The sequence below is a fragment of the Falco rusticolus genome, chromosome 2, assembly GCF_015220075.1.
Source record: "Falco rusticolus isolate bFalRus1 chromosome 2, bFalRus1.pri, whole genome shotgun sequence".
NCBI lineage: Eukaryota > Metazoa > Chordata > Aves > Falconiformes > Falconidae > Falco > Falco rusticolus.
Genome location: NC_051188.1, coordinates 20277830 through 20294034, shown reverse-complemented (window position 1 = coordinate 20294034; position 16205 = coordinate 20277830). Strand labels below are relative to the sequence as shown.

Here is a 16205-nt window from a genome sequence, read left to right as displayed (position 1 = left end):
CAGTTTTAAAATAATGTTGCATCAGACAGTAAATCGCAGATTTGCTCTTTCTGGTCTGCCGTAATAAGAATGACAAAGCAACTCAACACTTTGTGACTCAGTCCTTTAGACCTCCTTGTGGGTTGCGGGAACTCCCAAAATTCCCCTTTGAATTTCTCCATCTTGTTTTGCCCCCTGTGGAAGAAAAAGGTATGCAAAGAGAGAGCAGCATACACAGTCTTCCATGAGCACAGACTCCAGTCCTACTGAAAATGTCTAACTTAGGTATTGCCCAAATGTTACATATCCAAAATATATTTTCCACACAGGACTTTCCTCTTGAAATGTCTAGCTGAGCTGAAGTTTTGTCACTGAAGATTTTATTTACTGTTGTTCTTCCACTGCTGGTAAATGAGGACTCCTGTGCCTGTGAGATGGAGTCTTTTCATTTTAGAGGGTTTAAAATATCAAAGTATCCAGTAAGAAATAATCCTAGTTGTCGCAAAATGTCCTAAGAAGATTTTTTTTCCCCCACATCTGTGGTACATGTTTTCAGTTCTAGTGTGTCAAGTTCAAAAAAAATACGCACCAGTTTGAAATACCAGTGACATTTGCGTGTATTTATAATTAAATTATTTCATAGAGTAACTAGTAACTTGCATAGCTTCCCTCTTTTTAGATGCAAAAACGAGAAGCTCAGACCCTGCTGAAGCCAACAGCAAAGTTCTGATTGGCACAAACAGCAACAGGCGCTCACCCGTAATCTATATCATAAAACCATAATTGGCCGTCTCCATTAGGACTAAAGTAAGAGGAATGTTGTAGGTCAGGATGAAGGTGTATTTGCAGCCTGCATAGTTTCTGCACACATTAATAGTCCTTCATGAGTATTATGTTCACATTTTTCAGAATGTATTTGTGGTATTTTATTTGCTAAAGCCTGGTTGGGTGGTCACTGCTGTCTGAGACAGAAAATGATGACAGTCCCGGGCCTAACCAACACAACTGAACAGTGGCTGAGCTCACTTAGGTTTCTTGATAAGCTGTGCTCAGTTGGTCAGTTGGAAGCAGTGCTGCCCATTGAGTATCTTTCTCTAGCTGTCTTAGGACATCTGGAATGAGACAGGAGAAAAAACTCTTTGGGAGGGATGAGAAATGATGAAAATGCACAGTACCTACAGCAGCAGGACTGTACAGTTTGCTTAATTTGTCTCTTTTTCTGTCCCAGCAGGAGAGGAAGCTGAGTTTACAGAACAGCAACTACCTAACAGCAGGGAATGCATTTAGCCAAATCCCTACTCACGCTGCTGGTCTTTCCTGGGGCCAGGGGCTCCACTTTTGCATACTTACTGCAGCAGCAGTCAAAGAAAATCAAACCTGGCGCATTAGACAAGTGGCAGTTATGCATGGCAGCTGTCATAATGTTTGACTTTCAGGGCCAAATAATCCGCTTTGGTAGGGTTTTTTTGGTGGCAAAAAGAAGGGCAGCAAAGGGTGCCCTGGGCAGGAGCTGAGCTGAAGCCCATCTCCAAGCCTGTGGGATCCTTCCCAGTGCCCCTGAGATGCCCCAGCTGCATCTCCACCACAGGAGCTGCTGCCTCTGCCTCTGTGCTCCTCCAGCCCCTAGGCAGGGCTGGTCCAGGGGGACTGGGTGTTGAGGACCACGTTGTGTGCTGGCTCAAGCCTCAGGCTTCCCTGCATACCAATGAGCCTGTTTCACACAGGCAGGCTCTGTGAGCAGCAGCGTTGCCCACCTCGGTGCCACATGCCCAGGGCTTACAGCTACTGCCTCCCTGCTAGCTGCAAGGTGGAGTGAGTGAGTTTGTGTAGCAATAAAACAATAAATATCACATGAAGGGAAATTATATTTTGATCTATTTCTTTGTACTTCGCTTTTCAGCTACCTTTTCATGCAATTCAAACAGGTCAGTCCAAAAACTGGCCGTTCAAATACCATGGTAAAACCAAGGCATGAGAGACAAAATGGGAGAAATTCCCCTGGTCTAGTTTCCACGGTAGAGTATGGACCTTTTTCAACTGCTTCTCCTCAAATATGTGTTGTCATGAACACAAATTAAAACAAGCCTGCTAGCTACAGATTAATTAACATTCCAAATGCATGGGTTTTGTTTTCAGAGAAAGGATTTTGCTACTGAAGGTCACTTTGCTCTGAAGGAGCCAGGAAGAATGCATTCTGCTGCACCACGCTCTGCAGCAAGTGCAGAGATTTAGTCCCATCAACCAAGCACTTCTAGCAGATCTCCACCTTTTGATATGCTTAAGTAACTGGACACGTTGCTCTAATCTAACACATTAAAGCAAGGACAAGGAAGAGGGTGTGAGTTCGATAATTGCATCTCGTGGTATGAAAGGGACTTGGCTCATTGGAGCCCCATTATTTTTAATAAAGGAGGTGGGCGATGTCTGCAACATGTAAAAAATGGGAAACGCTGTGTCCAGTTTTGCACCGCATGCATACAGTTTCAAAGGGATAGCAAGAAACCAGAGATGGTCTACAATGGAGAGTTACCAAGATAGTTACAACAAATGGCCTGCAAAGGCAGATAAGCATCCTATAGCTACCTGAAATACAGGAATAATGAGACCTGAGCCAAGACTGGAGCAGAAAATAAATCAAGAAGCCAAGGGGCTTCCAAGGCTGCATTAATAAAACAGCTACTTAGTGAGCTAAAGTAGAAGGGTCTGAACGGCAGTGGTTCTGCTGCTTCAGCTCACTAAGTAGCTATTCATTTTACCGTTTGCTGTTTAAGACAATTTTCCAATGACAGAGACTTCAGGAGCAAGTGAGATGTTTTTTATGGATCTTACAAGAGTTTCAGTGCTGAATGCTCAATTAAAAAAAAAAAAAAAAAAAGGAAAAAATTAAAGCCAGAACCTTGAAAGGACAATAAATCTTCCCAGCCATTCTTTGTTTCAGTATCACAGTTTGGGGTGAATTTTTTTAGATTTATTTTGTTTAGCTTTGGAAATCAAATATTCTGCTGTGGTTTTGCTAAGCATGCAATTTTTTTGTGTTTTCATTAAGCATATCGTCATACAGGCTGTGTGGTTGCAAATTTAAACAGCTGCCTCCCAAAATTACAACATGCATTCAGGTATTGGCTCATCAGCTGCTGTTCCAGTCCCCTTGCAATGTGCAGGTTATTTCCAAAACACCTGCATAACTCATTAGTCACAAAGTGGGAACTACCTGTGTGTTTTCAATTTTTTTGGAGATGGCCCCATCCAAGTCTTCCCAGAACCAATGGCTGGTGCCATCCTTCCTCCACAAAGTAAAATGGAGCAGGCAATTGCATGTGGTTCCCTGTGATTTTCAAAGCAATTCAGGACCAAGTTCTGCTCAAAGTCTCATAGTCTGATATATTTAAGATTGCTGTCAAAACATACATACGTCCTCTAATAGAGATCAGGGGCCCTTCAGCTCTGCTGCCACACAAAGAGCCATAGCCTATTCAGGCAGGGTGACAATCTGCTCTTTTCAAATGTATTCATGCAGGGCGGTTTGGTGGCTGCACTGGGACTTCGCTTCCCCAGAACAGCTGCAGGTGAGCTGCTAAAATAGTGCCAGTTCAGCCAAGCTGTGTAGAAGACACTGAGCCAATCTCAGTTTTCCAGTTTGATTTATATTGCTGTTACCTCAGCAGAGTGAGTGTGTGTGTTTCCACCAGTTTAAATGTCAGATTCTTGGCCCAGGCTTTCTTTGGGTGTTGGGGAAAGGGAAGAAGAAGGTTCTTGTGCATCTCAACAGGAGCTGTTCCGTGTGGATGAGCAACATCTTTGCTCATGTCAGAGAACACACACCTTTTAGCCAAGGCAGGAACAGCAGCATGAAGCTTCATGGTCAGAGCATGAGCAGCAACATAAGGTTCAATAGATGAAGAATTGCCTGCTCTTACGAGACATGAACAGAGGTAGCGAGTACTACAAGATCAATGTAAGCTGTAGCTCCTGATGAGGAAATGATACCAGAAAATGCAGGGGTTTAGCTAAGGTCTAACAGTTTCTTTGTTTGCTTTGGGCAGGACATTCGATTTAAGAAAGGTGAACTCATTGTCTGCGTCTTCTATAAAAGATTACAGGTGGCAAGCTCTGTGCTTCTGATATTTCCCAGCCTTGTAACAAACACTTTGGAGAAGGACAGGTGAAAGCAGAAGCATTTTGCTTCCAAGCTCAGTAGCAGGTTACCACTCCAGGTGGTAGGACACTGCTGTACTTGATGGTCAGTGTTTGGAGAGATTATAAAGGGACTCTTTCTGCACTTTCGGGAGGCAGAAGTAAAACAAAGTGCCAGCTTTCTTCCTTAGCCTCACATCTCCTGCCTTCTTCCTAGAAGAACCACACTGCAATGGATTTCCATTAGTCTTTAAAGGCCCTAATTTAGGCATTAGCCTTATGGACATGATTAAAGCCCTGTCCACCATAATTAACTGCAGATACAAATTGTCATTCAAGAATGGAAAGGAGAAGAGGCAGAGAAAGTTCATGGAAAGCTGCTATTTGGATGCTTTTTAGTAGGAAGGGTAAAACACAAAGAAAAGAGGAAAAAACTTGTTGATCCAGGGACATGCCTGATAGCTTCTAAAAATAACACTGGGACATAAATTTTCCCATTTATCTTAATCAAATCTTAACCTTAGGAGAAACCCCTACTTTTAAACTGGATGTTAATTCTGAAATCTGGGGACCTTTTGATGAGAGAGAGCTGGAGGAACTGATGCCGGCATTGAAATGGCTTTGGTCCTGCCCCCCAGATCCACTGCTTGAGTGCATGGAGGCTGGGACAGCTGGTCCTTGGTTCCTCTGAAGCAGAGGGCCACAGCATCCCTCCTGGACCAGCCCTTACCCTCAGCATCCCAGAAGCAATGAGACAAGGCCAGGGTGAGTGCCCCATGGAGTGCTGTGCACCCTGCCTGCTGCTGCCCATAGAGACAAGCAGCAGGTCCCGGGGACAGCAGTGGTGGGAGAAGCCTGAGGTTACCCAGATGTCCTGCTTCAGATACTTGGGTTTTGGTTCAGACCAATCTAGAACTAACCGTATCTTATTTTCATGTTATTTTCACCCTATGTGATGTTCACGATGTTGTTTTTATACTATGCATTTATTTCTACAGCAGGATATAGCTCAAATAATACACCCTAATGGGCTGCTGGAGACCAAGCAGTGAATGAGCATGACACTAGCAAGAGGAACACCTCTACAAAAAACATAGATTTGTGTCTGTGACGAGCAGCATTATGGAAGAAAGGAAAACTTCAAGGCTATTCTACCTTCTCTCACTATTAAGCCTGATTGCTTAGTTGCATCAGTTACACTGATCGTGCAGGTTTACAGTTTCCTCCAAGCCAGAGCTTAGCTCTAAACTCATTTATGTGAAGATGAAGTAAGAGCAAACTGCCCACACCTTCAGCAGCTGCCTAGGATCACCTGGGGATTTTGCAAAGAAGGGGCACAGACGTCCCCTGATGCCAGGCATTGCCTCTGCTCAGCAGACACCTTAGTTGTCATCACCACAACCCCGCACACACCCCAGCAGACCAAACCCTGCGGCATCTGCTCATGTCAACTGTGGGGCTGTCACAGCCCTCAATATGTGGAAGAAGGGCCCCCTAAGCGCTGCAAATCAAGTCCTCCTCCATGGTCTGAATCTTTTCAGTGCCACCTGAATTATGGAACTAACCCTTGAGGTGGGTCACTCATTAAAGGTGTGCAATGCACGTTCTTCTGAAGTTGCTAAGAAGCTCCAGTTACTTTAATTACAGCTCATGATAGCTGGGAAGTGAAGAACAGCAGGTGTGCTTGGGGGAAAAGGGGCAGCAGACAGGCAAAGCAGGGAGAAGAAACAAACATTTGTATTTCTTCGTTATGTATGTCTCTGCCCCTGCTTCCAGCCTGTGCTAATCTTCCCCTGGCAAACACAGGATCTTCATGGTACCCCTTCTTAGATGCATCTTGTCTTCTCCACTTCTCTCTTTGCCACCTCCCTCTCCTCTCCACAGGGACCTGTGAGGCGGACAAGCGTCCCAGCCTGACCAAGAGAGCATTTATGCTTTTTATCCCAGTGGAGGTTCAGCCCTGCAGCTGGGCAACAGGCAGCCGAGGGGAAGGTTTAATGGGCATCTGCAGCAGGTGGGCAGTAAGCACTTTTACTGTGCATTAGAGGCTCCACATACCCATGTAACAGCTGAATATGGTCTCCAAGACTACATTTCTATGAACAAATCACATTTTCCATCAAGAAAGAAATGGGCGTTCAGCTGCACATTGCTTCATGAGCTCTGGAACAGTTACCTGACTATTATCACAACTGAAACTATGACTACAAGTAACATGGCTTTCAACTCAATATTTCAGCTCAAGAGTATCTTGGCTGATATTTAATTGGTTGTTTCAGTAATGCAAGAGAGGAGCTGGAAATAAACTGGTTTGCAGGTACTCTCAAGCCTGTTGTTCATCTAGATTATTTTTTTTTTTAACATATCACAGCCACCAAGTTTATCTGCCAAAGAGAGCTACTGACAACTGGGACAAGAACTTTGCCTGTTTTCCATGATGCTGCCGCAGGAGAGTAGGGATCCTCCTGGAATGGAGTATCCTACCTTAATCTAACCAAGCAGGCCTGTGGTCTTAAGAGAAGGAAGGCTACAAGATCCTTCTAGCCACCCTTGGGAGAAGATGCAGTGTACCTGTGTGTGCATGTACCAATACAAAGACAGCCCAGGAGAAAAACACCAGTCTGCTCAGAACAGCCTTCTGGCATACACCAGCGGTGCAGGTTTCAGATAGATAATAAGGCCATAAAAATAGAAACATTAAGTGCATGGAATATGGGCCAAGGTGGGAAAGATAAGAGGTACAAATTCTACTGAAGCCAAGTATGAATTCCTTCACGTGGTCCTGGAACTAGGAAGGTGGTCCCTTCCTGAGGAAACTCCTGAGGAAACAACAACCTGGTTGGAAGAGGGTTTTTTTTATTAAAAGGAAAAGAACTAATACAGCAGAGCAGGTGATACAGGAGGCCATTTGGAAGCGGTTTCCATGCACATTGAGGAGGTCAAAAGGAATGCTTTCCTCTGAAAGACAGCGAGGTGGACTGCTGCCAGTGAGGAAAATATCCTTACTGGAACTGGAAATGTACAGTAAACCAAGAGACAGCATCTTCCTTGCTATACCAAGCAGCAGCCTGGCAGGCACGCTGTTACAGAGGCTGAAACAAGCAGGAGACATTTGGCTTGGAAAACAGCAGGCTGGTCTCAAGAAATTGGAATTGTCAGTGACCACAGCAGCAAGAACATCCTCCTAGCAGAGCATTCAAGGAGTTCATTGTACATGAACTTCACAGACATTGAAGAATCTGCTAGGATGCAGATAATATCACTTGGGAAATAATGGGACATTACAGAAGCCCCAAAAGACAGTTAAGAGTATGGAAATCTCTTAAGAGGAATCTTAGCGTGATCAAGCTTGCATTAGCTCTCCTTCAAGCCCACTTGAGATGAGGGGTAACAACATGTAGTTTTCTTTTCCTTCACTGTTTCTTCCAATTTTTTTCCTGGACAAAGATTGCCTTAATTAAAAATGAGGGTACATTGGACCCAATCACAATTATAAAATACAGGTTTCATTGACAGTATCTGCCTCAACACCCAAATACCACAGAATGGAATTAGGAAGATTAAGTTGATAGGAGGAAGCAGCTAAAAAACCCCCAACAACCTGGCTGGAAGAGGGGGTTTTTTTATTAAAAGGAAAAGAACTAATACAGCAGAGCAGGTGATACAGGAGGCCATTTGGAAGCGGTTTCCATGCACATTGAGGAGGTCAAAAGGAATGCTTTCCTCTGAAAGACAGCGAGGTGGACTGCTGCCAGTGAGGAAAATATCCTTACTGGAACTGGAAATGTGCACGTGACTTTGGTTCTTCAGAGAACAATTCAGGTCTTACAACGGAAGCGATGGACAACCAAACTTTGCATCTTTAACACACATGTCAAATCATTATGATTAAATGACTTGCAAACATGGAGTAATACAAAGCTGCTGATGAAGAGTTTTCAAGTTAATAAGGTGATGTCTTCAATGGACTTCAGACGCTAACTGATCCTAATGGATAATAAAAAAGGGCTTACACAGAACACTGTGGAAGGAGAAGTGGAAATGGGTATGCCACATCTGTATAAAATTATATTGTATATGAAACAACCTTCTAATGTTCCTATTAGGAACACAGGAGAGATAAAGACCCAAACCATCCTGAAAAGGAAGACAGGAGCACCGATTCCATCTGGAGTCAAATCAAAAAATGCCTCAAGGGTGAGAATGCACAGAGGATCATTAGCAGCAAGTCTTCTGCTTCCCTGGAATGAAGATAAGGCAGGACACGCAGTCTTACCATGCAGGTTCTTTGTGAAGGTTTGTGAAACTACAGTCCGTGAATAAAAAAGACTGATTGTGGCAGGAAGAAGAGAAAATTAAAAATAAGGGTCCTAGCTGAGAACTTACTATCTTGCCTGCCATAAAATAAGAGGTCCAGAAAGAGAAAATTGCCCTAACCAAAGAAGGCAGAGGTAAACAATTTGGCTGTAACCAAGCCAATGTGTGTAGGACATTCATAACAAGCAGAAAGGTTTCTAAAAAGCAATAGAAACTATATTTCACAAGAAATATAAAAGAAGTATGCATTCAAGAGCACAGCTGTGAGGGAATATTTCAAGACAGTGTTTCAGTGTTTACATTTACTCTCTCAACAAGGGTAGAAATAATAATTTTAACTAAAGCTACACTTTGCAGGGGGAGGGGGGAGTTGTCAATAAAATGAATGAGTTACAACATTACAGAAATGCTCTTTTCACCTAGACTTACTGCCTCCAACAGTAAGATATACATAAATCCAGGCCCTCTGGACATGGAAAAAAAAATCTACAGGGCATATTTTGCATATCACTATAATTTGATGGTCTGTGATTTCTCAAGAAAACAGAAATGTGAGAAACATGTTGACAGTTCAGTCTAATTCCAGAATTCTTTTGACTATGTTGTAGTTGCTACTTGTGAGTACTGCACATAAAAATAACTTCCCTCGACCTAAAAAAAAAAAGGAATTATTTCTTCTTTTAATTTTTTTTGTATGAGGTGAAACTCCTCTGCATCACTAAGCAATATGGAGCTAAAATTTACTTTATACACTGATCTCAATGACAGGGTATTTGTGAGCGTGTGTTCAAGAGACAGATCCAGGTTTAATAAAGCCAGCAGGACTTGGTGATCATTTGAAAAGATGTCTCCTGTGATAACAACAATGTACAATGTGTTAAGGCACAAATAATGTTGTAGACCCCTGTGTAATAGCTACAATAAGATGAGGTCATCCTATGGACTATACCAGCTACTCTGAGCACAACCACAGCATGTTAGTAATGCATCTAATCCTCTGTCTGAACTCAGGATCACATGGCGACTTTCCTGCCCCAAGGTTCAGACCAGAATAACTGAAAAATTATACAAAGACAGCTGGACTTCAGAAATAATGAATGAAAAATAAAAGAGTCTTTTCCAATACCATCAGGTAGGAGAAAATGGACACAAGCTACTAAAGTTACATAATCATTGGGGGGAAAGACAAAAAACCTGAGTTTTATAAACTCCTTTGCAGGTGGAACTTGATTATTATTCTCATTTCAAATTTCCTAAACATCAAGAAACATTTTCTGCCTTCAAACCCCAGACAACTGAACTGACAAGACACCTTGCACAATAGCATCTTTGTTTGTCATCACTAATTCTCTTTCTCTTCCTTGATGGATAAATTTTATAAATCATAAATTTAAGCTGCTAATTAGCCATGTCCTGCTCACTTCACCATGCCAAACTGCTCAGCAACAAACTCTCGGGCAGGCTGGTCCAGCCTTTTGACAAGACAAAATGAGGTTATACTACTGGTACTTCTTTGCCAGATGGCAAAACCACCTTGTAGTGTTATGGTAAGGTGAAAGATAGCAGCAGGGCAGGACAGAACAGACCTGTGAACAACCCATGGAGAGCTCTAACACTTTAAGAACAGACATGAAATTCTGGAAAACAGAAGTGTTCTTATTTCTAGTCTCACATCAGCAAACGATATGCTGTGTGCAAAAGAAAATTGAGGACGTTGTTGTTGGTTACTTCTCCCAGATTCCCTACCTACAAATACGGCTGCCTACACATACACAGCTACATCAGCAGGGGCTGCGTTTCCAAGATTTCATCGAAATTTCAAAGAATTTGGAACCTTGCCATTTCTGCAAAACAAACTGCAGTTGTCAGGTGCCTGGCCATATCCCTCTCTCCATGTTGGCTAATGTACCCCACAGGCACCTCGCGAGAATTCACTGGCTGGGACAGGACTTCACATGAAAAGGTATTAAGCATGGCTCACAGCCCATCTATTTCTACTCCTATAATCATGGGAAACAGAACTAGAACATACATTCGCTTCTTTACTTGGTACAAGAGTATGCACAGCAGAGCATAAGCTAAGAAGATGACGCAAGGGACTGAAAGACATGCTGCAGGTGCATCTTGTCTTACCTCTTGCCGTATTCTGTCTCCAAAGAAACTTAAGAGGCTGCCTTGGAAGCAGTCTCCTCAAATCCCTCCTACTTGTGTTTATTAAACACACATTTCTCTTCTTCAGGGGGACAAGAACAATGCTTGACGTTTTACACCAGAGTCCCATCTCCAGCCTCCACATATTGCACTCAGTCATTTATGAAAGACATCTTTTTTTCCTTCCAGTTGGTAGGCAGTTTAAGTTCTGCACTGATCGGTGACAATTTAAGACAATTTTCCTCTGATTTTTCTCTTTCCACTCTCTGTACTGCCCAGCTCTGCTAGGTTTCATCCACCCCACTTAAGTTTGGGAGCACTGCCTGCCACATTACTAGATGCAGCTGAAAACCAGCCCATACAATAATAACATTGCTCTCATCTCCAATATTTTTTTGCCTATGCTGCTTGCCTAGACATATCTCTTTTGGGTGAAACGCTAATGCAATTCTTGCCAAAAAGATATCCCCCGGCTTTTTTCCAATTTAGCAAAAAGACATAGAAAATATTGATGGTTTTGGTCTTCCTGGAACTTTCTCAATCCCTTTCTAGGAAAAAGAAAGGACATCTTTTTGCAATCCCATTATTACATAGGTGCATGGTTATAAGAAAATGCTCTGAAGGGACATCAAGCAAATAATACCAATTTTCAAAATTCTATAGCAATGTATTTATACAAATTACAGAATTCTGTATGTATTTACACACCATTACAGAATATAAAGTAAATAACACCAATTTTTCTTTTGTTTTTCCCTCAGATTTTTCTTCAAGGAAATTTTAGTGCTCCGGAAAGGTGCCAGATGGGGCTAGCACTAGAAAATGAAGACTTCTGTTTGCCCGCAGCACAGGAGAAGCAGCACTGCAAGGCCCCTCCGCCCCCCGCCATTTCAGCTCTCCCCAGCCCCATTTTAGCAGGGTCATGTAAGGAGCAGGAGGGCACCCATAGCCCTTCACGCCTTGCCAAAGGAGCTAAGCAGCACCCAGGTGACAGTGGGTTTGCCCACCCCCCACCAGAAAACCAACAGAAATAACTCATTTTACAGAAGCGACTGAACAGAATCTGTCGTTCGCTACCCGAAACAGGTTGAATCTGACCCAGTGACCCTGCAGGGAGCGGCAAACTGCCCGCTCCCAGACCATCCAGCCTCGCGATAATGCCTACGTTAAATTTCATGTTTCTGTATTTACATAAAGTCAGTATTTACACACCATTACGGGTTATTCGAGTAAATCAGTTACAGTTTATTTATATGGACTGCCATAAACTCATAACATATTTCTTGGGTTTAATCCTTTCTTTAGAAAAATACAAATAAAAAAAAATAAATTAAATAAAATGTGTTAACTAGTAGTAATTATTTGCCTATGACTAAAAATCCAAGTCGATTTAACATTAAGACTCAAACCGTGGCCTACTATTGTGGCCTCAACTCGTAGTATTTTTAACCTTTGCAATTAATTTCTCGGTGTATGTCAGATTGCTGAAAAAGCTGAGAGTTGTACCCTTCCTCGCAGTAGGATTGATCTGTTTAACCCTGAGCAATGAACCCTAGCCCTCCCTAGAAGCTCGCTTTCCTCTCCCGCAGTCCGGCACAGCTTCGTATCGCCCAGATAAATGATTCGGCACCTGCTTGTCCTGCAGCAGCCAAACTGCCCACAGGTCTCAGCAGTTCCAAAGGGTTAAAAACAAACTAGTGGGCTGCAGTCGAGGGCTGTAAATTCCCAGGCAATAACAGTCCCTAGACAAGCATGTCTAACTGTATCTCTCAAATCAATTAATGTAACTTATGTATCTTTTTCATTCATAAACAATTATAATAAAATGCCACAGCTTATTTAATATCACTGGTATCGCTGGTTGAGGCATGGCCCCTGCTACCTGCTCAAGAACAGAAAGGTCACATTCATTCAGGACACCAAGCCAGAGGTTATTCCAGAACAGAATTACATTTCAAATAATATATATCACATGGACAAGAGTACCTCAGAGCAAAAATTACTTGATTACGAATAGGCTACAGACTTAGGTATAGCTCCTCCAAAGTACATCTGTGCTTAGCCTCCCTGCCTCTGTGGACAGCCAAGGGTGTCAGGACCAGCCATGCTCCTGACAGATCCAATGGCAACAGTCACACTCAACTTAATGGCATTGGATTCAAATCCTAAGGGATACAACAACCACAAAATCCATTTGTCATATGGACCTTATGTGATTTTTTCTTTTGGTTTTTTTTATTTTTTCCCTTCAGGGTGCTGGGGAAAAAAATGCCTCTTCCTAAGGGTTAAATCTGAAATAGTAACTGCTAATCAGCATGTTTGTGTGCTTAACGTAAAATGCTACAATCCTTTAAATATTACATACTGTCAGCTCACTTACGGTTCATGAATATTTGAATGTACTTCAGGAAAAAAAACAAACCCAAGTCTAATACTGTCCCCCTCATTGTCGTTATTGATAGATTTATTAGTTTCACTTTGCAAGTTTTACTTTAGGAAGGGTGCTAATATCATGTATCATGACAGTTCACACTGAAAGCAATTTTCCATAAAAGATATTACAATGACCCCTATGGAACTTGTATAATTTCATAGTAGATAGTCTAGTGCACAAATAAACATGTTTACAAGAGTGATCCTGTTAACCTGGTTCTTGCCCTCTGAAACCATTATGTGCTAATTGTGGAATCTTAAAATTAGTACAATTGTTGATATTACTTATGTTGTTTCTGGCATTCTGCTTTAGAAAAAAAAAAAAGAAAAAAAAGCATATTTATCATTTAGCTTTGGTATAAACTGCAATAGGTTTTAACAAGTAGAATATATTCCAACCCCTATATTTTCCACAGCTGTGAAGTTTACAATGATGTAAGAAGTCACTTTATCAGAGAGGAAATATTACAGACACATAAAAAAAGGTAAGACCCAGTTTTCTCTTTAATCCTCTGGGGGTAAGCTATGAAACAAGCAGTCAGAAGAGTGAGGACTCAGTGTCATGAGTGTGTGCATACTTGTACAATAATACGGGCACAAAAGAGATTGTCGCCTTTAGTACATGAGGGTCACTAGAATTTATTATTATTATCTTTTTATTGTTGGTTTGTTTTTGTTTTGTTTTTTTTTATCCATGCACCTTTATATTTACTTGCATGAATTTACCACAGGTTCATAGTGGCCTTTGCCATTTTAATGCTTACAGAGCCTAAAGCTTCCAAAATGCCTATCTGGCCTGTACATATTTCATTAAAAATAAACTCTATATAATAAATAAATATATAAAATAAATAAAATGTTGCCTTTGGAATTTCTATAAATAAATTTAACTTTTTATTTTTATTTTTTTACTAAGAGGTCTTTGCTTTAAACTCAGTGGGGTGAGACCCAGAGAGCGATTAACTGAAAAGTCTCTTGTTTAAGTAAGACTGCACCCTCCATGCCTTTGTAAATGCAGCGTACACTTGAGCAGGCCACCAGCCAAAAATCCTGATGAATCAAAGTATGGCAGCTATGCTGATATATGACGAAGTACAACTGATCAAAAATTTAAAAGCGTGTCTATTCCCCAGCATGCATCAGGCCTTCCTCCTCCTCCTCCACCTCCCCTTGGCTCCTCTCTCTCACGCTCTCACTCCCATTCATCCTCTCTCCCTCTCTCTCTCTCTCTCACTCACTCTCTCGCGCTCCCTCTCGTACTAAATCAAGCGAGTGGGCATAGGCTCTCCTCCAGGAGGACAAACCTTTAAGTGCAGAACAAAATCAGCATGTTCCATCCAAGCCTCCATCATACATTATGCATGCGACAAAGTTTGGCAACAGTGGAGCTGATGTAATGACACAGCTAATCAATAAGAACCCACCGCATGAAACCTTTATAGTGGTTACTTTTTAAGGGCTCAAGTGAAGGAATTGTCTTTGTCAACTTTGGCTTAAAATATCCTTATATAGTTCCGGTACTTTCTCAGGGTCCACTGGTCTAGGTAAAAAATGTGTAAATTTTTGATGCCGTTTAGTCCTAGTCCCTTCTCTTGGAGTCCCATCTTTATTTAATGCAACGTAGTATCGTCTTCCAGTGTCCACGTGTTTATATAGATTTGATGAATATGTGTTATACCAGTTTTCTTCAAACTGCTCTCTGAATACACACTCCTGGGTTAATTTTTCCTATGGAAAGAAAAGAAAAAGCAGTAAGGAGATAGATAGCCACAAAAATAAGCTATTTTTCAAAGAATTACCGTTTTCACGGCTTGAAATCGGTACCTCCTTGCTCAATTCATAATGAACCATTTCGATATTCCCAGTTTTAGCTAAGTGAAGACGTATTGCTGGGTATTTCATTAAGCAGTCACAAGGGTGGATAATTATGTGAAGCAAAAATGATTCTCAGAAAGCTTCACTGCCCAGATCAAAACATCAACAACAAAACCGAAAACAGATAATTTGATTCCTGACCATTCCCAAGCAGCTCAAAAGAAGTTACTGGACTTGTGTAACTGATTGCTTGAATCGTGAGTGCAGGCATTCAAACAAAGAGAAATAAATAAGAAAACTAGAACTGCTTTTCAGGGCTGTGATACAAATTGGAGCCTTAAAATCTCTATGTCCTTTCATTGCGTGGAGAACTCGCTATGTTTCCTTAATTTTAAAAGATACAATTGACTACCCTTGGTTTGGTTTATAATTTGTATCACAGAACCACAACCCAAGAGAGATTCAAGAAGGAGCACGATCACCATGTGCTGAGATGAAGTTAGGTGAGGAAACTCCTCCAGGCTAGTGCTGTCCACATGTCCTGTCCCACTGATGGAACCCACTGAAGACAGTAACCATTCATCAGAGCCCCCCTGCTACAGGCTCCCACTCCTTCCAGTTCACCCACTGGTTCATTCAGTTTGTGTGTACTCCTTTATATCCTTTTGGTCCAAATAGATGGGGTTTGCTTAAAAAGCAGCCACCTGATAACCAGATTCATCTTAGGAAGGACTCACACAAGTGACTGAGCAAGAAGACTGGAAAAAAGGTGGTAAGGTCTAAGGCCAGAAAGCTGGGAAAAATAAGCCTGGATATAGTCTTTTCAGCTGGCGAAAAAAATATAATAATGATAATTTAATGCATTTTTACATAAGAAGAGTTCTCACTTGAATAGCAGTCACAATGACCAAACTCAGCTTCCAGCTGTGAATCAATTTCTAATTATTACAAAGCTCCACACAACACAGACCTCTGTGCATGTGTTTTACAGACATTAAATCTTAAAACAGTCCTTTTAGATAGATACACAGAGAAGGGAAAATGAATACCAAGGCCCAGATGCAGCAAAGCATTTAGGGCATCTAAGCTGTAAACGTGTGCCAGAAAAACAACTAAGGAGCCACAGCTCAAGCTCCGATGCTCTCAAGAAGCCACCATCCATGGAGCATCCCAAAATCCAACATCACCAAAGCCTGTAGCTTGCCCTGGGGCTGCAGATGCCTTTGGGGCCACCTCTGCTTCTCAGGACTCAGCTCACAACCCTCTCCCAAAGCGATGTGCTTCAGCCCAGGTGTTTCACTTCTGCTTTGTCTGGCAAGCATGCTGCTCCCAGGATAGAGCTCTGCAGTGCGCCAGGGTTGGGACCAGCATCCTAG

General features: G+C 42.0%; 1 protein-coding gene across 1 annotated transcript in view; it reads right to left on the bottom strand.

The window, feature by feature from the left end:
* Positions 1–11805: 11805 nt before the first annotated feature.
* The window catches only part of FGF9 (fibroblast growth factor 9), a 29302-nt gene continuing 24902 nt past the window's right edge, over positions 11806–16205 (bottom strand). The window contains exon 3 of the mRNA XM_037376533.1: positions 11806–14742. Coding sequence (XP_037232430.1) covers positions 14497–14742 — 246 coding nt within the window. The 3' untranslated portion in view covers positions 11806–14496. The remainder of the gene's footprint in view (positions 14743–16205) is intronic.